The 25,252-nt window shown below is 42.7% G+C and overlaps 1 protein-coding gene across 2 annotated transcripts in view; it reads right to left on the reverse strand.

Annotated features, from left to right (window-relative positions):
• VPS13B (vacuolar protein sorting 13 homolog B) overlaps positions 1 to 25,252 on the reverse strand; it is a 517,649-nt gene that overhangs the window by 72,917 nt on the left and 419,480 nt on the right. For both annotated transcript variants that reach the window (XM_084803053.1, XM_084803052.1), the window contains exons 40-43: positions 19,027 to 19,223; positions 13,487 to 13,668; positions 11,977 to 12,326; positions 4,492 to 4,653 (exon numbers count right to left, since the gene is read on the reverse strand). In XM_084803053.1, the coding sequence (XP_084659179.1) occupies positions 4,492 to 4,653; positions 11,977 to 12,326; positions 13,487 to 13,668; positions 19,027 to 19,223 (891 nt within the window). The remainder of the gene's footprint in view (positions 1 to 4,491; positions 4,654 to 11,976; positions 12,327 to 13,486; positions 13,669 to 19,026; positions 19,224 to 25,252) is intronic.

The following is a 25,252-nucleotide window of genomic DNA, read 5'->3' on the forward strand; positions in this document are numbered from 1 at the left end:
TAAAGCTCTTACATTGAGTGGGTAATAACAAAATACAAGCATATTTATTGTATGGCTTACACTTTACTTATCATTTCTCAAGGTTTTTTTTTTTTGTTTTTAGATTTTTGCCAAGCACTGAAGTGAAGAGAATGCCACAAAGGTCACCAAACCTTTAGCCTATTGGAATCCATCGGCCACTAGGTCTGAAAGCCGGGATTGGTACGTGAACCTATGGGCAAACTGGGCATTTCTGGGTAGTTTGTGAACTTTTACAATTTAAAAATTGACTTTAAAAAGATGTTATTAAAAATTAAAAACTAGATTCATTTATTTTTATTTTATGTGTGAGCATTTTGCACGCAAGTATGCCTGTGCACCGTGTGCATGCCTGGTGCCCAAGAAGGTCCAAAGTGGGCACTGGGCCTCCTGGACCTGGAGTTGTGGATGCTTGTGAGCCATCATGTGAGTGCTGGGAACTGAACCTGGGTTTTCTGTAAGAACAACATATGCTCTTAACTATGGAGCTATGGTTCTAGCCTGAGCCTTTATGTTTCTGTTGAAAACAAAACAAAACAAAACAACACACCCAGAAGAGCACATGTGTGAAAGCAGAGTGACTGTGGAAGCCTGATATTAACTACCTGCTCCTTCATCGAGCATTAGCCACCTCCATCTTTAATGTCAGGGTTATATTTTTAACACTACATCTGTTTACTGAATGTTTGCAAGATGCTCTGCCAGTCATCAAAAGTAACTCTTATCTAGCTATACCTTAAAATGTAAAGGATGTGCCATTTCCTCTAAGTTTTAAACCACGTTTACATTCACTGTAGAGAAGTATTTTGTCATCTTATGTACACCCTCTAGAGCCTCTCCCTTACCTGGCTTGACCTAATTACTAACATTAAATGAGTGTGGGGCTGAAGCAATGGCTCAGTGGTTAGGGACACTGGCTGCTCTTGCAGAAAACCTGGGTTCAGTTCCCAGCACCCACACAGTGGCTCGCAGCCATCCTTAACATTAGTTACAGTGTATCCAACACCATCTTTTGACTTCCCTGGGCACTAGGCACTCACAGTGGCACACATACACACATGCACATAATACAGTTGTACATGTGAAATAAAATAAATGTGTAATTCTACCCCTCTAAATGTGTGTGTAATTTATAAATTGTGCCTTTGGAAGGTAGAAAGAAGCACACCCTCTCACACAGAAAGCAGAGGTTTCCCTATTTCAAGGGCAGATTGACTGAAGTGCTGAAAGCAGAAAAGAGGTTATTTTTGATAGCTTACGCATGCATCCCACAGTCTGTGGAGGCGGTGCTCTCCCTGGCTTCTTGTCTCTGAGCTGTAGACCCTTGCTCAGGTTCTTCCTGGACCCGGATTCAACTCTGTGTAACATGAAAGGCTAACTCCTTGGTGGCTATTGTGGTCACCCAACCTATCTGGAGAACTGAGCTCAGATATTTACAAGTCATCTGTGGTGGCAGATATGATTCTGTGCAGCTGAGCATGTTCAGTCATTCCCTGGGAAACAGTCCTCTCTTCCTTTGTTTGTTTAGGCAAGCAATTGTGAAAAGTCCTCAGAGCATGTGTTAGAAACTATAAGGGGGGTTTATGACTTCTCAAATAAAAGCTTTCTCGGCTTCGGATTTCTGGAATTGGTCATGTCCGTGTTTCTTCTTATCCTACTGGGATTCAATGTTGTTAGCAACCTTCTGTGTGGTTCTACGATATCCTGACCTTCTGAAACCTTTCCAGGTGTCACTGCCACTTTCCTGGTCCCTGCAATATGAGCTGCGTTGTTTAGTGGAGTTAAGTTCTATGAACTTTGGAAATTCTCCCTGAGACTGTGAATTGACTAATACCCAAAGCTGCATGAACATGCAGACACCAACTGCTCCTAAACCCAAGCTTGCCGGGCAGTGCTGGATCTGACTTGGAGTATGGAGAAAGGACCGTTTTGCTCACTTTTGTATCTGTGACGTGCTCCAGGTGCTGCTTGGAGTTAGGTGGTTGGTGCTCTGGGCCTCAGATGTACCCTCGTCAGAGACCAGCAGCGTGTGCTGTGTGAGTGTCAGGGATTCCATGAGGACTTGCTGGGCCCATTAGGGCCTCTGGCTTCTAAGGGTCTTAAAATGCATTTCAGCATACATAGACACATAAAAAAGACATCATTTAATTTCAGAGGAGTCTGGTTTAAACCCAAAGCTTTGTTTTCTGGTAGGGATGGGGTTGAGGTAGAGGTTCACACAGCTCGGGCTGGTCTTGAACTCACTATGTACTAGGATGGTCGGAATTCTTCGATCCTCCTGCCTCAGCCTCCTGAGTGCTGGGATTACAGGTAAACCATCCCACATGGCTAGAGACAATGTTTTCTATGAACTTAATTTATGTAAGTTAAAAGCTACACAAGTTAAACTTGGTGACAAAGTTAAGACTTTACAAGGGTTTATACTTGGACCAACAATCCTCTATTATTTTGGCTTTAGGCTTACATGTTACTGTAGCTGAGACTTCTCAGCCCCTCTTTAATTCCTCATAGATTGGCTAGTGTAACATCTGACTCATGCTGCCAAAACATAGGAGAAGACAGGACGTGGAGAGAAAATTACATATACAGATTGATAAAAGTAGGGTCCCTTAGCTTTGAAATATGTATAGCAACAAATTTCATAGAGATGATGTGAAAATAAACTAGTAATAATTTTTTAAAAGCATAAAGACAACAGGTGCAATGGCAACAGTAGCCATCCACTCTTGCTTCTCTTTGATCTCCCCTCTCCCACAGTCCTGAGCCATCGGTTAAGATCTGCCTTCCCAGCTGCGCTCCACTGTGCAGGCATCCTGAGGGCCTGGGGTGGTACTGGTGGTTGTGTGACTCTGCAGTGTCCTCTGCTTTGCTTTCTGTCAGCTGAGTCCCATTAGTTGGTTGCATGTGGCTGCTAGAGTATACAGTCACACATTATTGTAGTTACTCTGAGCCGTATTTCCTGCCACCGGTAGTACATTGCTGGGGATGCAATGACCATGGAAGCCTTTACAAGGTTTAAAAAGCTACACAGCTGGTGCTACTATGGTTGGGACTGCACATATATGGGTCTTTTGTGTGTGTGTGTGTGTGTGTGTGTGTGTGTGTGTGTGTGTGTGTGTGTGTGTGTCTATGCATCCAATTTTGCAACTAATAAGAAAAAAAATAACAAAAAGTAAAATAGGAAACAACACATTGTCCCTCATGTCACACAGGGCAAATGAGAAAACTGAAAAGTATATGTGATTTAGGGTAAAATTATGAGGGCAATATCATACTGTGTAAGAAGCTCCTGAAATAATTCCTATTAAAAGGCACCAGAGAGATGGTTCAGTGGTTAAGAGCATAGCAAAGAGCTATGTCAGGCAGCTCACAAGTGTATCTAACTCCATCTCCAGGGGAAGCCTATGCTTCTAGCATCTGTGGGCACCTGGACTCAAGTTCACACACATACTCACTCTTACAGACATAATTAAAAAATTCTTTAAAAAGCAAATTTGTATTATAAAAGCTTAGAGTTGTAATGTCCTGTCAGATTAATTTGACTTCAATTAAGATATTTAAATATAAAATATTTAATTGTATCTACGATTCCAAATTTTATGACAACAAGGGGCGATTTCGTGTGAAAAAACTCAAAATAACTGAAAGACAAGACTCTAGCTCCTGGGGTATGGAGGAAAAGAGAAACGAGGTGGAGCCTGAGGGTCGAACAGACTCTGAAGCTGGCCTATGAACCACACTGGAAAACTTGCTCTCTAATCGAATGACCTGCTGTTAATCACAAGCAGATAATAGTTTATTACCCAGAGTTTTAGAAATACATTGTTCCCGGGAATACTTCCTAGGATTTCTTTTTCTTATTTCAGACCACATCTTTGCATTTAATTCGATCGCAGACTACCCCTGCAGGGCACATCTCTCTAATTATCCCCACCTAACGTGACAGGGAAATGGAATTATACTGCTTGGAAAACAGGCATCCTTTGCTATGCCTTTTCTCAGTGCTCCCCAGGGCTAAGTTTGTCATTATGGTCACTGCATGATCTTGAGCTGTCCCTTAAGTCAGCCTTTGACTTTCCGTGTTTGCACTGCTATTGGCACGCAAATACCTGGTACAAAGCATGCACACAGAGGAAATACAAACAGATGAGTGGTTAATATGCTCAGCACATAATGCTGCCTGCACCTTACACAGAGCAGAGGGGCTGTTTCATCCCTATTGTGCAGATGACAAAATCAAAGCAGAGAAGGTGCAGCCCACTTCCCCAGCTCAGGACCCAGACCTCCGCACATCAGCTCTGGAGGCCTGTCGCACTCCTGTACAGCACCCCTACTTATCACGGCCTCTGAGCATTCCTGGGTTTCCATCAGGTGCCACTACACAGAGAAATAACTGCACACAGACACATGAATGCAGAATCAACAAATCTTCAACCTGAACAATGGCTGTTTGTAAGACTGATTCTCAAATACCTGTGGGGATTTGTGAGACCGCCAGCTGTACTGGTGACTGTGGAGACTCGCCAGCAGAAGATTTTCATCAGTATCCACCTGGCCAAACCGCAGTGTCTCCTGTGTGTCATTACAGATCACAAAGTGGCTGAAGACCAACTCCTCTACCTCAGGGCATTTGTTCTGGAAGAAAAAGAGTATGAAAGCCAATGTGTGTATCAGATTAATTGCAAGATGTTTGGCAGCTGTCTGCCCAGTGGCCATCGTTACACCCGAATGTTAAAGGATCTGTTGTCATTAGCTCTGGTGTACAGAATATTCTATACTTTCAGGGGAAGCACAACAAAATATCTTAAAGACATCATCGTTCCAGGAATGTGTTTTGATTTATACTCCTACAACGAAATCATACACACAGAGGAGGAAAAGAACAATGAGATCCCACAAATGTTTAACGTTTCTTAAAGCGAATTAACATGCTATAAAGAGTGCTGTGCTGGGCCGTGCTGCGCATTTCTGAAGGGAGTACCAGAGGCTAGAATTACCATGTTGCCAGCCCTCTAACTCCACAATCAAGGCCAATTACCAAAGCCACAGTTTGTACCCTACAGAAAGTAAGGATCATTTAGGTTACTACAATCCTGGGTCCTGTGCTTAAGAGGGAGAGAGGAAGTGTGTGTGTGTGTGTGTGTGTGTGTGTGTGTGTGTGTGTGTGTGTGTGTCTAAGTCTGCTCAGGGAGAGATATAAATAAAACCATAACTTTCCCTCTATTGTTAAGAGGCTGAACATACAAAACAGATCAATTCCAGAACCCATTTAAAGGCCAAGTTGCAGTTTTAAAGAGAAATATAATGTTAGCTAAGTTTCCAGGATCTGTTTCATTCAGCAAGTAGCCCAGCAGCTGATCCTCCCCACTGAGCATCCAGGCTCATCTAATTAGCAATAGGTTTCTATGCAGATGCCTGTTTTGAGAAACAGTCTATAGCCCCTACTAACTGCTGTGACACCAAAACACTGGGTGCACTGTCCTGTCACCCAGATTTTCAGGAAACTAAAAGCACAGCTAAGAAAGGGGGATCAACAGGAGTGTGTAAGTAATTCCCAGGTAGCTGATAGATTTGCAGGTAATGGGGGGTTAACAGAAAGCAAACACTAGTGGGCCTCTATTTTCTGTATCAGGCTCTAGGGAAAGCCACACCCTATGGTTCTGAGGGAAAGCAAAGGGTGGCGTAACTCAGAGGCAGGGTGATGCTGGGGATTAGGAAGAATGAAGACCAAGGAGTCAAAGGATGAATCTAAGTGGTACCCAGCCAGGACAGAGGCCAAACCTAGTACTCCATCAACAAAAATTGGGGGAAACAGAATCCAAGCACGCCATGCAGATACTCCTCAGGGGGGTGTTCTATGGCTGCAGGTGGTAAGTAGGCCCTGATGGGTCACATTCGACCAGACACCCTTGAGGACCACCACCACTGCCGCCATGTTTGCCGCCGCCGCCGCCACCACCACCACCGCCGCCACCGCCATCACCACCACCACTTACGCTATCACTTCCACCACTGCCACCATGTTTGCCGCCGCCGCTGCCACCACCACCACCGCCACCGCCATCACCACCGCCACTTACGCTATCACTTCCACCACTGCCACCATGTTTGCTGCCGCCGCCACCACCACCACCACAGCCACCGCCATCACCACCGCCACTTACGCCATCACTTCCACCACTACCACCACTGCCACCATCACCGCCACCACTTCCGTCACCACCACTTTTTCTTCTTCCTCCTCTTCTTCAATCATCTATCCATTCTTAACCTCTCACTGTTTATGGCTCAGCACCTTGCTTGCCAGGCACACTAATCAGCAGAGACCCAAGCACTTATGAGCACTGGTGCTCTCTCACATGACTTTTAACTGCTAGTCATGAACTTAAAACATGTCTGCTGTTGTGCTTCAGACGTCAGCTTCACCTGCGCTGTGGCTAGAACACTAGCTGCATTTCAGGTCTTTAGCTGCGAGGCGCTACAGTGCTGCGGGCCCTCCGCCAGGTGCTCTCACACTACTCTGACCTCGTTATTCAGCCAGGTGTCAAGCTGTTTCCTGCCTCGGTGAGTCACTTCTGCTGGGCCGGCTTTCCCTCTCCCTTGTGTTGGGACAAGAGCTTGTATTCAGCCTTCAGGGGCCCCACCCGGGCCTGGCTAGGCTTTCCTACTTGATGCTGAGATGATGCCGTGGTGGCTTCAGCGTCCTTGCTCATTTGTCCCTTCACCAGATGCTGCGCTCGCTGCCGAGGGAAGGAACAGAACCTCCGTCCTGTTACAACTTTACCTCTAATTCTCATCGTAATTCCTAACTGTTGAGCACTGAATAAACACTTAGGAAACAAAGGACAAAAACATGCATATGCTTGTTTTCTAACTATGCTGAGGTTGAGCCCAGGGCCAGATGCACACAGGCAAACACTTGACCAATGAACCACACCCTAGCCTAACTTTAATAATTACATTGGTTAAAAAAAAAATACATTGGTAAAAATGTAGGCTTCGTAAAAACTAGAAAAATATTTTAAAAGTGAATTTAAATGTCTAATTTTATGCTCAAATATAATTGCCAGCCACAGTTGGAGGAATATTTTTCAAGAAATCTTTTTTCTTCTTCTGAATGCCTTGGCTGTTGTAGAAGCCTGCTCTATCCAATCCCATTTAATGTATTTATCTAAAACCTTTAATCAACTAGAGTCACAGTGTGTAATTAGTTTTGATGAGATTTTTCCACCTAGTATTATATAATCAAAACAAACAACTCTCCTTATAAACAGCTCTCTCTCCTTTCCGTGCACGAGAAAGCCACGGGGGGAAGGGATGACTCCAACCTCACTCAGTGGCACATCCTGAGCTTAAAATCCAGTTTTCATAATGAATTGGGATCAGTCTCAACAGAGAAGTTAAGTTACCAGCTGGGGGTTGAAAAAAAGTCATATCCCTCTCCTCATCCCTAAAAACTGATGAGGGTTTTAGGGAAAAAAAAGTAAATTAAGGAACACAAGGCGGTTGTTTATACTTTTCTAAAGAGGTCCTCAGGGAACCGTTTCTCAACTGCTCCTTCATCTATGGAATTTATTATAACTGTAATAAGCTTCAAAATTTCTTAGAATGTTTTAGATTCTGTTATATTTATTTATGTGACATCATCTACACTGAGTCCCAGAATGGTTGCAAGGATTTGTGGTTAAAAGATGGCTCGTGCATATTTTAAGCTCATGTCATGTTGAGCAGACATCTACAAGGCGGAGAGTGTGTTCGGTGTAAGAGGAAAGTGAGGGCAGCCTCTGTTTAAGTGCTGTTTTGTTCAAACAAGAACAATTGACATAGAAAAGAAAAAGAAAGCAATGTTTTGAGTTTGTAATTTAGTTTCACAAAAGAAACATTTCACACACACCCAGGCAGAGAGAGAGAGAGACAGTGAGCTCTGTAACCATAGCAATCAGGAACCGACGAAAGGCTCCTTGAAGTTTGAACTCAGGACCTGAAGGTGAAGGGCCAAACTGTTTCATGCCTCATAATAATATGATTTTAAAAAGTAGATGGAGAACTCAGATCTCTTGTTCTACTCATTAAATTCATTTTTCATTGTCAATAACTATGCTATATATCAGCATTATTAAACATACAATAAAATTCAAGTCAGAATAAAATTCCTTCTAAAGACAATAAACTACATCAGGACTGAAATAGTGATCACAACAGGCCTTTATTAGCCCATGTCGATGGCAAACGTCCTCTGATTTCAAAATCGTGTGCTTTCATAGTTAGGTTAGAATACCCAGGACTCGATGCCTACCACATTAAAACCTGGTGGCAAGGACCCTTGACATGGGAGGAAACAAGAAAATTACAGCAACAATTACAGAAGCATATCCTCCTGTGGCTCATGTTAACAGTGCCAAATCCCAGTATACATCAGAACCAACTATTCATAGCATGTACCTGTCAGCAATAGTCTGTGTGACACATGGCTCTACTTAATGGAATACTCCTTCAAGGCACTGTGTTAGCCAGTCAGTCATTCGCAGTCTGATGTGGTTTAAAACATTTAAATATTTATGTACCATATTTTATTTATGTGTATAGCTGTGTCTAGGAGAACATTTTTTTCCTTGTGAGAAAACTGGTATTTTGAAGGCATTTTGCAGTAGCTGTTAGACATGAGTCCACCTATAAAGCTCTGATACTAAGACAAACATGCCCTGTGTTTAAATGCTCTATCAAGAATTCTTTTCTATTTTCTACGTTTGTTTTATATTAAGTGCATTGTTCAAAATATGGAAAAAAAAACCCTAGAAATTGGAGCTATGGAAGTTTTTTTCACATTGCTATTTGAACCAGCTGCAAAGATTTCGATCACACTAGCTCTTATTTTACGCATGTCCTTTGCAACACGAAAACCATGGAATGCCCTTAAAAAAGACTTCAAATATAAACCAGATGTGTTATCTTCTTTCCTTTGCTATTGCAATACCACGTCAAGCAATTAATCCCTTAGTCCTGTATAGGTCTTCATGCATATAAAGCAAACATTAAGTTTATTTCTATAAAATCTAATTCTCATAAACATTTTAGGTTAGAGAACTTGAAAAAATTTAGAACTATTTATTTCATAAAATTGTTTCCATAAAGATCCTCACGTTATTCTCATAAAAATTCCCCCCAAGTTCTCTTCCTTGTCCCCAGGACACTTCTTTACAGGAGCAGATGCCCCCCCCCCCCTTTAGTGCCCTCCACTGAGAGAGCTCAGCACAGGACACTCACACTGGGAAGACAGCTCCACGCTAGTGTTTGGAACATGCGCAAAATGGCGACAAATGTCTCAGCCGTAATGGTGGCTAACTGTGAGATAACAATGAAAACCAGCACAGAAGCAGAAGGGATTTGCTGCATGATCATGCAGACATTGTGTGGGGCTGTTCCCAGGCTGCCAGGCACAGGCAGCCTCCCATCTTATATGTCAGTCAGTATTGGTTTCTATTCTGCCTGTTTGTTGATATGAATACTTTCCTATAAAAGGTATAAGAAAAAATTATTAAAGTTATTACAATTCTCTGAGAATATAAGAATTCATTCTGTACCTACAAAATATTTTGAAGATATTGAAAGAACAATTCTCAACTTCATATGGAGAAACAAAAAGCCCAGAATAGCAAAAACAATCCTATACAATAAAAGATCCTCTGGAGGAATCTCCATACCTGATCTCAAGCTGTACTATAGAGCAACAGTAATTAAAACAGCATGGTACTGGCACAGCAATAGGCTGGTGGATCAATGTAATTGAACTGAAGACCCAGAGGTGAATCCACACACATTTGGTCACTTGATTTTTGACAAAGAAGCCAAATCCATTCAATGGAAAAACGATAGCATCTTCAACAAATGGTGCTGGTCTAACTGGATGTCTACATGTAGAAAAATGCAATTAGACCCCTATTTGTCACCATGCACAAAACTCAAGTCCACGTGGATTAAAGACCTCAACCTAAAACCAGAGACATTAACCCAGTTAGAGGAAAAAGTGGGGAAGAGTCTGGAACACATAGGCACAGGAGACAACTTCCTGAACAGAACACCAACAGCCCAGGCCTTAACGTCAACAATTAATAAATGGGACCTCATGAGGCTGAGAAGCTTCTGTAAGGCAGGAGACACTGTCAAGAGAACAAAGCAACAGCCTACAGACTGGGAAAAGATCTTCACCGACCCTTCATCTGACAAAGGTCTAATATCCAAAATATATAAAGAACTCAAGAAATTAAACACCACCAAACCAAGTAACCCAATTGAGAAATGAGGCTCAGAACTAAACAGAGAATTCTCAACAGAGGAATATCAAATGGCTGAGAAACACTTAAAGAAATGTTCGACCTCCTTAGTCATCAGAGAAATGCAAATCAAAACAACACTGAGATTCCATCTTACACCCATCAGAATGGCTAAGATCAATAACTCAACTGGCACCACATGCTGGCGAGGATGTGGAGAGAGAGGAACACTCCTTCATTGCTGGTGGGAATGCAAACTAGTACAACCACTTTGGAAATCTATCTGGCGCTTTCTCAGAAAAATGGGAATACGGCTTCCTCAAGACCCAGCTATTCCACTCCTTGGAATATACCTAGAAGATGCTCTCCCACACAACAGGGACATATGCTCAACCATGTTCATAGCTGCCTTATTCATAATAGCCAGAACATGGAAACAGCCTACGTGTCCCTCAGTAGAAGAATGGATAAAGAAACTGTGGTACATTTACATTATGGAATACTACTCAGCTATTAAAAACAAGGAATTCCTGAAATTTGTGGACAAATGGATTGAACTAGAAATTATCATAATGAGTGAGTTCACCCAGAAGCACAAAGAGTTAAATGGTAAATACTCACTTATATTGAGACACTAGTCCAAGGGGTACGTCCCCATGAAAAACTTTACCTACCAGGAAAGTGGGTCGGAGGGGAGGACATCCTATTGAGACTTTAGGTGAGAGAAGCCTGGGAGAATGAGGAAATAGAAGGATCCAGAGGGTCCTGGAAAACTACAAGAGGAACTGTATGACAGGCAGATCTGGGCCCTGGGGTCCTCCTAAAACTATGGCACCAGCCAAGGAAAATATAGGCAGTAAACTTCGAACCCCTACCCAGACTAGCCAATGAACAGGACATTCTCCACTGTTAAGTGGAGAAGGAGATCTGACTTTCACACAAACTCTGGTGCCCCATATTTGACCATGTCCCTTGGATGGGGAGGCCTGGTGGCACTCAGAGGAAGGATAATAGGTCACCAAGAAGAGACTCGATACCCTATGAGCATATACAGGGGGAGGAGGCCCCCCTCAGTCACAGATATAGGGGAGGGGAGTCGGGGGAGAAGCAGGAGGGAGGGAGGAATGGGAGGATACAAGGGATGGGCTAACAATTGAGATGTAATATGAATAAAATAATATATAAAAAAAGAATCCATTCTGCAGTGTTTTCTAGTGAATCAAAAGGGCAGACTGTCAGTGAAGGGAAAGACAAGACTGCTCTATTCCCAGGCTCTACCCCACTGTTCATTCATGCTTTTTTTTTTTTTTTAAGAATCTGGAAGGCTTAATTTAAGTCTTTCATTTCTGCAATGGACATTCAGATACTTTAGTGTATACCAAAGTAGAAGCTTTAGCTAAACAGAGCCATAGCTCTTCAGGAAAAATTCTTGGGAATAGTTACTTTCCACCCAGCTGTGGTGTGCTAGCCATGAGTAGATGGGATGACCGCTGATGCACGTGTCAACCCAGTCTCCGGTGTTTTCATCGCTTTACCTAAACAAAGGCCGGCATACAGTGGTGCCCATCAAATTCTTCATTCCTTCATAGGCTGGTTTGTGCTTAATTTATAATTGTGAGTGATAACACAGAGTGTACAGTTAAAGATCACATGCGGCCAACTGTAAATGGTTCGTGCGTGTGCGTACCTGTTGCCAAGCCTGTAGTGCGGTGTTTACGGAATGAACGATGTGCTGCCCAAAGTTTACAAGCACAGAGTCCACAACCACGGTGCAGTCGAGCATCTTCTGCACGCCATCGCTGCAAAGCGCAACCTGCCCAGAGAGCCCAAAGGGTTTCACCACACTTTGCATGGTGACATTTCTGCACTCCAGAAGTTTGCAGTCCACCTGAGAGGAGAAGCGGATCTCCCTGGAGACAGAAGCACTGTTCCACTGTCGCAGATACAGGTTTGGTTCTCGGAAGGCAATGATCATGTACTCCAGTTCAGATGGCACATTTTTATCAGAGACGAATGGCTGCAGGTGCTGTGGTGACGCTGTTAAGGAGACGAGAATGGTAATCAAGATGTGCCAATCCTTCAGGAAAACAACTGAGGGGGACATTTAAATGATTCACTTTGTCCTTGAATTTAGTACTTGGTATTAATAGATTTAAACAATTGTTGCGAAGATGTTAAAAATCTTTGAAGTACCATTTGACATTGGTACTTTGTTTTATTCAATCAGGTCTCTTAAATGTATATTTCTCAAAGGTTATTTTCACTTCCACAGATAGATTTTTTTTTTGCAGTAAGAAATAAGAGGAGACAACCATCTAAGTCTCTGTATCTACCCACTAAATCTCTAAAACAACAAAAGCACGACTTTAGAAAAAGCAGTTAAACTCTGTTCTTGCTGAAAAAGCATGATGCTTAACAGCAGCTCTATTCGGTTTTAATTTCCCCTCTTTTCCATTACACGTAGGGTGAAAACCTAAAATCTAAACCAACCTGTATAACTAGAAAAGGGTTGTTACTAAAAACAACACCTGAGAAATTATTATTCAAGTAACACTGGGAATATATAGGAACCTACTTTTGCTAGATAGGGGAAATTTATTCACATTCCTTTTTTTTTTTTTTTTTTTTTTTTAGCGAGATAGGGTTTCTCTGTGTGGCCTTGGCTGTCCTAGACTCGATTTGTAGACCAGGTTGGCCTTGAATTCTCAGCGATCCACCTGCCTCTGCCTCCCGAGTGCTGGGATAAAAGGCATATGCCACCACACCCGGCTCACATTTCTTTTAAATGTGTAAAAATATGAGTCCTATAACTTAACGAGAATGTGTCTATCTTTTATAGGGTAGGCACAGGTGAAAAATACAAAGTTCTTTTTGGAATCTACTTCCCATTAATGTAGGGTACACACTAAAAACATGCATTTTCTTTCAAAAAGATCATAATTGCTATAACAGTAAAATCGGAAGCTAAAAACAACCAAAAAACTTCCTTGAAAATTTTCTTAGAAAACATGCCAAAGCATGTCACTATGACATACTCACTGAGAAGTCGGGGCCACACCTGTTGCCCCAGACCAACTTTAGAGTAACTTTGCTTGTGCTCAGTGCCCATGTAAAAGTGAGGCGCTGTGTGGGGACCACTCAGCACCAGGAGAAAATGGTACTCAGTAGGTGTCTCTTGATGCTGAAATGAAGCATACCTGTGCCTAGTTGGTCCAGGTGATGACAAAGGTGGAGCTCCAGGTGAGCGAACTGGAAGGCCACACAAAGAGACGGGACAAACCATGGGGTAAAACAGGAGTCGACTCTGGTGCAAGCAGCCAGGGCTGTTGGAGTTACGAGTGGCTCGCAAGTGCTTTGAGAACCAGATTCACTTGCAGAGCTAGAAAAGAAAAGCATTTCCCAATAACACAGAAGTACATCTTTCTAAAAGGCCTTTAACGCCAGTACTGGAAATCCTACACTCAAATAATTAATAATAAAATCTCATGTATTACTCACACACAAGAGTTTTTCCTTTTTAAATTCAGTTTATGTTGAATAGTTTATTTGGATTATTTGCAGAAAACTCAGCCTCAGCCTCCACTCATGTGACTTAGATCAAATCCATTTTTTTCCTATACTGACTTCACAATCCTTACGGGCAGCTTGGTGTCATGTCAGTGTAAGGAGACACAACGCTGAGCATGACCGCTGCTCACAGCTGAGCTCCCCTGCCACCGAACATGTGTCCCCATCGCTTTGTTTCTTGACATTGTCCACATCAAGATTCTGTGAAGTGGTTTATTCTATTTACTGACAACCCAATGAATACTGTATTATGTGGCATGAAATTATGACCACACACAAAGAATGAAGTCGTGTGGACAATCACACAACAAGAATTCTCTCTTCACTTGCCTATCTTCTTAAAATTACATTTTAAGCCAGGTGCTGTGTCAACATGCCTGTAATCTTAGCACCCAGGGAGGCTGAGGCAGGCAGGTTGATGTAAGTTTGAAGCCAGCCTCATCTACAAAGTGAGTCTAGGACAGCCAAGGCTACACAGAGTAACCCTGTTTTGAAAAAACCAAAACCAAAACCAAAACCAAGCAAAAAACCAAAACCCATCACCACCAACACCACGGAAAACCAAAACCTTCAAACAAACAAACAAACAAAACATTCTATAGTGGTCTGGTTAAAATGAAGAGCAAAAGCATCCTGTCCCAGAAGAATTAAACCCTTGACTTTCAAAGAACTCACAAACTAACTGTGACACACTGCCATTTAGAGACGCTATACAACAGAGTCATCTCCTGGAGGAGGCGAGTTAATGTGCTGCCGTAGTGCACACAGGAGAACAAACAAACCAGAACCCACACCCAGCATTTTTGGCTAAAAGACGTAGCATAATGAGTTTTTGGGAATGTGAGGTTATCTAAACTGAATATTTTGGGAAGTGAGAAGCTTGCACTGAGCAACCGTGCTATACTTCCTTTGCATTATTTTGGACAAAAACACCTCAATTATCCTTGGCTTCATCCAGCAAAACATACAGGGTACAAACAAGAAAAGTGGTGCAGCCAGTTTATGGGTTCGGTAAGTGACTTACATTCTTTTGCTCTAAAAGCCTGTATAGGGAACCCCCAAACAAAACAAACAAACAAACAAACAAACAAACAAAAAACTAAACAAAGAAAGTGACCTGAGGCTTATGGGCTTCTGTGTTGTGAAACTTGGAAAGCAGAACAGAACCAGGCAGCCTTGGTTTGCTCAGGCACAACTCTCAGTGGCCCTGGGCCCTAAGCTCAGAATGCTAACGTGGGAGGCAGGACCTAAGAGGAGAGCAGCAGACATGTACCCCCTAATCTATCCATAGCAGTTTAATGTGACCATGTAAAGGTGGAACAGCGATGTTCTTAACAGTTAGTACTCAATAAATCTAACACACTAAAATCATGATTATGATTTAATAGAAAATGCAAAAGAAAACAAGCAGGAATTTTAATTTTTTTTCATTTTAAGTTACTCTTAATGGTAATAAAGTCACAAATATGCTAAAGTAGTTACCCAAACCCAATTATCTAAAACACACATTGCAAAACACAAATATTCTTCCCATCTGCTGTGCCCATTTATACCTAACAGTCCTCTTAAATCACAAGTCAATAGGTGTTTCTTTATAGTTAACTTTAGGAAAATTTATACAAGACAGTAATTAGCAATAATCTTTACTCACTAACTCACAAGGAAAGGCCTTCAAACTGTCATTCTGTTAAAGTCTTTACACTAAAATGTAGAAAAACTGAACTATGCAAACACCGAAAAGTTAAAGGGTCCTTCATTTTTGGTTCTTGGTCCTACTACTATATAATCACTATTCCTGATGTAAAGAATAGAGAAAGAAGCAAAGCTACAGCACATGGAAGGCCTCAGGGAGGCCGATCTAACGGCCTTGCTTTGCATTAGCCAATGGCCAGGCTCGTGCAGGCTGTGGCCACGGAAGCCCTTCTGCTGCAGGGCCTTTTCTGACTGCGCATCACCGTTCCTTCTGTGGCAGATGTTTACTGATCCTCAGAGTAACCTGCAGCTTGTCTGATAACTCCCTGCTCTTTCCTGCTAAGAAATGTAGGCCTTTTCTGTTGCTTTTAATATCTTCTGCTACAATACCCACTACATATACCATAATTAGAACCATAGTCACTACCACAAGGACTGAGTGTCCTCAACCAACACTGTCCCCCCAAGGGGACTCTAATTTTACTGTTGTTGATTATAACTTCTAAAATCATTACAGTTTCCACCACCACCATAGTTACCCCAAGCAAAATTGCCTCCTTCATTGGAACCATCATATCCTCCTCCTTGACCACCATTTCCACCACCTCTGTCCACATCCTGGTCCACCACCATAGTTTCCTCTATCACTGTCTCAGGACCACCACCATGGTTGCCACGACAACTACCTCCATAATCACCTCTGAGGTCGCCACTTTTACCACCAGAGCCTCTTCTACTACCATTAGAGCCACCACCATAGTTGCCACATCACTTCTTTAAAAAACAAAACACCAATCGCACCCATTCGCCCTTCCCTTGTACATGCCTTCCGCCAACACAGGAAAAAAATCATTCTGCAAGTGTGTCCCACAGTAGAGCCTTGTGTCCACACTTATTCACTTGCAAATGCGCACTGCAATGAGTCACTGGTCTGGTATGAGGCCTCTGGCTCCTGCTACACTATCAATACTGGGTCCTCACTGGACTCCTGGCAGATAGCCTGTTGTTGCCCCGTGTCATGGCGATCCTGCAGTTTTGGATTTGTGTGACCAGCCCCTTCATGCACTCTAGCAGTTCATAGATGGGGTAGATGTTGGGGTAGGGAAATTCAAAGCCCTGGATCTGGGCCTGGGAGGCGTCTGAGCTGGTCAGCCCACCAGCTCTCCTGCGCCTACACCGCCGGGGCGAGCTCTCCTGCACTTCCCTGCTTGGCGCATCCAATGGTGCGTCCAGCAATGGGCAGACCCAGCTCTTCTGCTCCCATGCCCACAGGGCTGGCTCACCCATGCCTGTACCATCAGGTAAGGTGCAGGGCTGCTCTGCAGAGTGTTGCAACCAGCCGCCATCACCCCTAAATCCATTCTGTCTACCACCACCTCTTCCATAACTGCCTCTGCGGCCACCACTTCTACCATGACAGTCTCCTCTTCTGGTGAAGTTCTCTTCATGACCCATGGAATGGCCAGATCCGTCGTCACCATCTCTTTCTGCTGCAGCAGACTACAGCACTTGTTTAGAGAGGGCCATTTTCCCTTCCCAAGTATGCTCATTAGTAGTGTGGTATTTCTAAGCAGCACTTTTATCAACTGTAGCATGACCATTGAACGTTATAAAAGAACCCTCTTTTTATCCTCATCCTCCTTGTCTTCCAAAACTTCTACTTCTTCATCTTGCCACGCTTTTCAAAGTAGCCTCTCAAATTATATTCTTCTGTATCTTACTTTAGTACCACTGGCAATCATTTTCTTCACTGCTCTGTGGGTAGCAGGCTTCACAGAAGCCTCTTCTAGAAGCAGCTCTATTTGGTTCCACCTTGTGTGACGTGTGTGACGGAGCACACATTGCTGCTTCCACCTCAGCAAGCGTGTTCTCGGAAACAGTCACCTGTAGTTTCAACGCTTAGAGCTGAGCATCTCCCCAAGTGCCCTGCTTCCTTTGGCTAATGACCAGACTTGCTTTTGCCAACTTGAGTTCAATATTAATAGTGATTTCTTATGTTGAATTTTTAAACCAATTATAACTACATTTTATTAATATCAGTTTCTACTAGAAAAGGTATTCATACCAAACAATTTAAAATAAGATTAATTGCAAAATATTAGGTAATGTGAAACTTCCCCAGCAAGGGCGAAAGGTCTGTGATTGCAATGTCAACAGCTCAGTGGAAAAGAGCCTGCATTTGACCAGCTGCATGCATTTCTGTCCTCTGAGGGCTTTGCACTTCAACAGTGCCAAACTCAGCACAACAGAAATTTTTATGAATGCTTCAGAGTCAGAGGAATTGACCTTGTCCGGAATACTTCTTTCCATCGTGAAAATCAAGGAATCATTTCTAACTGGATACTCTGAATAAAACAGCTCAAAAAAAAAAAATCAACTTAAGTGTCTCCAGCTTATTCTCTGAAATCTCCTGGGTTTTGATGAGGTAACCTCTACTTTGAGAAAGTAACCTTCCTGTACATCTGCAATTCCCTGGAGGGTTGGTGCTCTTTTACTTCTCGTAAAACCAAGACCCTACTTCTCACATATGCTTTCATTGACTATTTGTTGCTATGTAATAGATTGGAAGGAAATTAATTTAAAGAGCCTCGATTACCCTGGAAATAGACTATATAAAGTTAAAAACCTTACTATTGTGAAACCTACAATGCAGTCAATGAAAGAGACTGTGAAGCTAGACCAGAGCGCTAAGCAGAGCTACTTCACTGCAATGGCTTCAACAAGCATGCACTATTAATGCAAACAAATACTTTCAGAAGGAAAATCATTTGCCACTATTTACAACATAAAGCAGAAATCAGCACAACACAGTGTTACGATGACTACACATGGACAGAATCAAAGTTATATAAATAGACTTGTACAGCACTGGGGTGGCATCTCTCTCCTCCTTAGTGTTTGGTGTTATCCAGGGAGATCGGAAGGGACCGAAGGCAGCAAGCATTAAGGCAAAGCCATGGGACACCGAGAGGAGAGACCAGCAGGGCCACTGCACACATAGCTGCCCAGGAAAGGGTGCCCTGACTGAGGCTTACAATCTTTCTTTCTTTAAACTTTCATGAAAGCATAAAGGCAAGTAACCAGGAGACATGCTTAATGGTTTGCTGAACTTACTTTTCACTATATTAAGGCTGTGAATGTGCCAGGCAGGCAAATGCTAGAGATGGGTTTATTCTGGAATTGTAATGTGGACTAAGAAGCTCCAGAGACAAGATTCGGAACACCTGGAGCCTACAGCTCTTGGGCTTCATTATTGCCAACGGGCCCTCACAGCTGCCAACACCAGCTCTGTGAACTTGGCTGGCCAAGTTTTCCTAGTGTCTGCAGGACTGAGCTCTCCTTCCCTTTGTCTACTCCTCAGGCACAGGGCAGTATTAAAGAGCCACACCTCAGCTGAGTGGAGAGGATGGGAGAAGAGATGCCAGCTGACCACGCCCTACTGCAGCACCACTGCCCCTCTCATCTGGCTCTGGGTTACCTTTGGTCATCTGTTGTATTTTGATTGTTGTTCAGGACAATTCTCCACAGATCCGAGGAAACCAGTTTCTTCTGGTCACTCACAAGATTGATATCTGGCAACTGCAATTCACAAACTTTGCTTTCAGACAGACTGAATTCTTGAAATGCAACAAAAACCTTCTGGAGTTCATCCCAATATTCCAAACTACAAGGGACCTATAGGAAAACAAAGGAAAACATTCAAAGTTATAAATTAGAAACTACAGGGCCAGGGAGACTACTCAGCGCTCCTGCAGGGGATGCAGGTTCAGTGTCCAGCAGCAACATGGCAGATCACAATTGTCCGTATCTCCAACCCCAGGAGATCTGACACCTTCTTCTGATCTGTGAGAGTGCCACACATGTACATAATATACAGACACACATGCAGGCAAAATATCCATACACATAAAATAAGTAAAATTAAAAAATAACATTGAAACTATGCGATATACTTATTGAAATGTAAATTAAACCTGGAAAGAACTTATAACCTTATGACTTGGTAGGAAGAAAAAAAGGTATAAAGACAATGGTTAGAATCTCCTTCCCAGCTACGTTAACCTGGTTTGCTCTAGAAGACTCTTTAAAAAAAGACTCATTCAATAGTCAAAACACCCACAGTTTTCTCTATAAAAGAAAGTAATGGAGAACAAGCCCTATATTTTTTTCTACTACAGTATTCAGAAGATAGCATGCAATTACCATACAAATAGATTAAAGGAACAGTAAGAGCCAAGTACCGATGAAAATTTACTCTGCAGGAAGAGTAAAAACCGAAAGAGAAAGCGACATCATTGTTCACATAAAAATACGTTTAGGAAAAAACCGGTGAAGACTACAAAGTGAAAGTGTAAAAGAAAGCTGCTAATTTTGATTTTGAAACAGCAAAATATTTCTATGTATGCAACAAGATTTAGGAATTGGAAAAAAAACACTGATAAAAAGCAAATATAAAAAAGCTGACAGGCAAGCCAGGCATGGTGGCACACACCTTTAATTCCAGCACTTGGGAGGCAGAGGCAGGTGGATCTCTGTGAGTTCAAGGCCCATCTGGTCTAGAAAGCAAGTCCAGGACAGCCAAGGCTACACAGAGAAACCCTGTCTCGAAAAACCACCACCACCACCACCACCACCACCACCACAACAACAACAACCCCCCCAAAAAAACAAAACAAAGAAAGAAACAAAAACCTGACAGGCTAAGACGGGCAAGACTCAAAGAGAGGTCAGCACTATTTGTTCAGACAGGAGAGCGCTCTTCCAAACCAACCGTGAAACACATGGAAGAGCACATATGTGCTTTAAGGAGGCACAGCAGTCAAGCTGCACGCACCTCAGCTCTTCCTACTGCCCACTGCAGTGCAACACCCCGGGGGCCTTTCCACACGGCCTTTGTTAGAAGGCAAAGGGAAGCCAGCGCACATGTGATACTCATGTTGCCCGCTGGGCTGTCTGTAATGTTGTTTCATTTCTAACCTAGGAGTCTTAGGCTTTCCACAGCACCCATGACATACATATCCCATGCATGGGATATGTTATTAAACTTAAAATTTTAGTTTTAAAATGACAATATGTGGGTCAATCCTATTTGTCTTGTGAAAGTACTGTACTTAGATGTGCGTCCTCTTTTGGAAGCATTCCCTAGTTGCCATCCTCAGAGCTGGTGATGCCATCCTCTTTGCATCATCTCCAGGCCTAGTCCATGTCTCTATCACACAGCATCACACCCCTTAACTCGTTATATGCTAGGCTCTGAGACCCCTGACTGAAGAAAGGGCGTATTATTTTACAATTTGTCTTTAGCATTTAAAGCAGTTTTGAGGCCATAATAAGATCTTAAAAAAAAAAAAAAAAGGTCCAAACAACAAAACCACAAAAACTTCCTAAGCAAACCTTTCCTTCCTTAATAAGTGGTGTTTAGTCATTCATCAGGAACATATTTTTCTCCTACCTACAATGAAGTTCATGTACATACGCAGATGTGAAGGACAGAGATCAGCACCGTGTTTTCCTTAATCACTCTTCACATTATTTTTTGAGACAGCATCTTTCACCAACTCTGGAGCCCACTGATTGGTTAGACTGGTTAGACTGGCTGGCCAACAAGACTCGGGATCTTCCCATCTCTGCCGTCCAGCATGGGGCTTATAACTGAGGGCTGTGACACTGGCTTTTCATGAGTGCTGGGGATTGGGGCTCAGGTCCTCAGGCATGGGTGTTGTCTCAGGGTTACTACTGCTATGATGAAATGTCATGACCAAAAGCAAGTTGGGGAGCCATCACTGAAGGCAACCAGGGCAGGGACTTACACAAGGCAGGAACCTGAGGCAGGAGCTCATGTTGAGGCCATGGAGGAGTGCTGCTTATTTACTCAGCCTGCTTTCTAACAGAACCCTGGCCTAGTAGTCCAGAAATGGCACCATCCACAATAGGATGGGATGTCCTCATCAATCACTAATTAGGAAAATGCCCTACAGACTGATCTTATAGGGGCATTTTCTCAACTGAGGTTCCCTTCTTTCAGATACGTTTGTGTCCAGGTGACATAAAAGTAGCCACTACAGAGAGCATCGAGTCATCTCTCAAGCCCCATTATCATGCATGCGTGAGGAGAGAGATGCTGTATGAAGAAGAAAAGGAATCAAGATGCGTGAGTACGCTGAAGCCGATGCATATGTTTGGGGAACTTAAAGTAACATGTTCACAGTATCCAGCGCAAGCTACTGCTTCTTGAGATTCTGCTAGCCAGGCATGGCGGTGTGCATGTGTGATCCCAGCACTTGTGAGGTGGAGCAAAGATAATCCAAGTTCAAAGTCACCCTGGGCTATGCAGGCGTATAAGGAGTTTGAGGCCAATCTGTGCTAAAAGAAGGAAACAACCAACCAACCAAACAAACCAAGAAGGAAAGTAAAAATAACTCTCTTCTTGCTATCCATAGCAAGTGTTTCCATAGCCTCTTCTGTCTGGGTCATTACTCCTGCATTCTCTTCCATCTGAAATACCTACGTTCTCATTCTCATTAAATGCTACCTTTCTTTGAACCTTTTAAAAAAGCAATGAACTTGCTCTTTGGATAAAGGGCCTCACAACTAGGGTGAGAAGAAATGTGGGAACCAAGGTGCACAGGAGCCTCAGAAGGTGCTTAGAACCTCGGTGGAAGACTGCAGGAGCTCAGGGACGTATGCTAACAGATTTCAGATAACGGAATGTATAATTCTGCATTCTTAGTGGAGAGTTTACATCTTCAATAGGGTCAAAAAACTGTTTCTGGCCTTGAGCTAGAAGTTCTGCATCAACGTTAACACATAATAGCTGGTGAAAATTGGCTGTCATAGTGGGTATCAGAAGGAAAGAACAGCAGTCAGTTCTCATGGAATCAGCACATGGCTGGGACGGCCTAAGCTGGAAGCTGGATGGAAAGCTGTCATTTAAATAAATGTTCCAACTGTTTGATTTTTACCAAGAAGACTCAGGAGCCAATGCTGGGGTGAAAACCTGCCAGCTCAGAGAGGCGGAGAAGCACCCAGCTGACCTTCCTACTCAGCCATGTCCTAGGAGGAAAAGCCCCTTCTTCTCCATGCTGTCTTAAGTGCCCTTCAACTCAATGTCCCTCCTTTCTACTTTCTGTGTGCCTCTCTATCTGTTCTTCAGACTTCACCTCACTCTGTTTTCTTCTCCTTATGTTCACTTCCTGCCAACTGGTTGCATGTTCTGTCTCTTGACATAGGGTTAATTTTATTTATTCCTGTTTACAGACAGCTCTTGGATTAAGGGTGTGTGTTAGGGCTAAGCCACAGCAAAACCACCTGTTTACAATAAACAGAAAGTTCTGGAGTTAAAGATGTGTGCTAGGGATGAGCCACACCACAAGAAGAAACATGTTTTTCCAGTCCACAATCTTGAGTTGACAACGGGATCAAATATCCTGCAACAGGAAGCCATTAGGCTGTTCAGAGGCAACGAAGGCCAGTGTCCCAACATTGGGGATGGAGGGGAAAGAACGGAGGGAGTCTAAAAAAGATGAAGAAGGCCAAAGAAAAACTTTGAGCTTCCAGCTTGTTGGTGGCTGACTCTACTGTTAAGCTTGACTGGAGCATTCCAAGTACTCAGAAGATTCAGGAAACAACAGAAAACTACTATAGAAATAGATTCCACCATATGACAGTCATGTGTTTGGCAAGATGTCCAGTTATGTGTCCTACTTTTATTGATTAATGGCGCACATTAGTAAACGTACATGAACTCTATTGAAAACATTTAAATTATATGACTGGAGAGCATCCTTTCTACCTGCTGGTTCTCCTAAGGCCAGAAGGTGCTGTTCAGGGGACAGGGGGAGAAGAAGCTACCAACAGTCTCTCCTATCTATAAAAGCTGCAGTTAGGATCTGCCAGGCAAGACTGTCCTCTAGTGCAACAGCAGCACAGTGTCAAGGGAGTGACACATTGCTTTCTGCTCCCAAAGAAGGAAGCTCAAACCTGGTCCTGTAAACTGGGTCAAGGGCTTGTGCCTGGGTGGTGCTGAGGAGCATGCCTACTATTAACATTGTCTTGAAGATGTGTGGAAAACCAAGTATACTGTGGACACAACGTGACATACTACAGCTTGCACGATGAGATACTTTTTACGTTTTGTTTATTTTTGTTTAATTTTCTTCTTTGCAAGATGGAGGAAGGATACAAAGGGACAGGGATTTGTGGGACTGGGAAGCAAGATGTGAAACTCACAGAAAAATCAATACAAAGGTTAAAAAGAAGAAAGCTAAAAAATATTGTCTTGCTAAATGGTCATTCTGTCAAATTGCCTTCTAACATGCTGTATTCAGCCTTCAGCAGAGAAACTTCTTACCATAACAGTGATTAATGCAGAAACTCGCCATGGCCGAAGTGATAGAAATAAGTGATCTGGATTGCTCAGTCCTGAGTGGGACATGTACAGAATCAGGAGGCAGATCTAAGAGGTAGAGGATGGGGTTATGTGCACAACAGAGCTGCTGCGCTCATGAATTCACCACGGCCATAGATACCTGTACCAACACCATACAAGATTGGGTCTGCCAGAATTTCATCACTGGAAAAGGGCTCCTGTTCCTTCCCATGGGCCTATGGGCAGTTAATGCCTGCTGGGATAGGAAGGGCCACTTCTGTCAGTAGTGTAGCCACTTATAAATGGCCTGTACTCCGGCATATAATCTCTCAGCCATGTTCACATAAGCGAGTACAGTTACGCTGAGTGGACCACTTACAGAAAGAAGACATGAGGAGGAGGAGGAGGAGGAGGAGGAGGAGGAGGAGGAGGAGGAGGAGGAGGAGGAGGAGGATATATTCCAGGAGGAAGACGGGCTTCAGCAGGAAGGAAAGGGGGACAGGAGGGGCAAGGGAGGGGTTCATGACATACACACATGAAACTGCTGAATAATTTTTAAAAGAAAAAAGATTAAAAGATGTATTTCCTACAGTACACTAAAACAAAAACAAATGAACACTGTTAGTGTTTTAAAGATAACTGCATTCAGTGTTCCAAATACATACTGAACAATTTATTGATAAAAACTTTATAGATGGTCATCTTTATATTATCATTTCATTCTAGTATTCTGAACAGAAGAGCCTCATGGGGATCCTGGCCTTGGCACCTCTGGAGGCGCCTTGTCTCATAATGTCATGTCAGAGCTTTTTTTTTGGGTACATTTGATCTTATATTTATTTTTTATTTGTATGTTTTCTCTCTTTTCAACCTACAGTTGCTTTGGGTATATATTACAGCTTCCAGATTACTGTTTTAATGGGATTCCTGAGTGCGTGAACAAGTGGATCTCTGCATTTATGTCTCTTTCTTGTGCTCTTTTCTTTCCATTTGTTTTGTCCTATTCTGATGTTAGTTTTTGTTTTATAGTGCTACATTAATAATTTATTATTTGTTCTTTAGAAGCCTATTTTTTTTAAAAAAAAATCAGAGAGTAAAATGAGGGTGGATGCAGATGGGAGGGAGTGGGGAAGATCTAAGAAACCATATCAGTATATGTTATGTGAGAAAAAAAAATCTATTTTCAATAAAAAGGGGACAAAATCCCGGTCCTGGCAAATAGATCACAGCACTTGGGCAACTTAGTGTAAACTACACCTTCCCACTTTGCAAAATAAAGTTAATAAAAACCTATATTGTTTTAAAGCCAAAGTAAGGATTTCAATTTTATCCTAAG

The sequence above is a fragment of the Acomys minous genome (assembly GCF_964271855.1).
Source record: "Acomys minous genome assembly, chromosome: 12".
NCBI lineage: Eukaryota > Metazoa > Chordata > Mammalia > Rodentia > Muridae > Acomys > Acomys minous.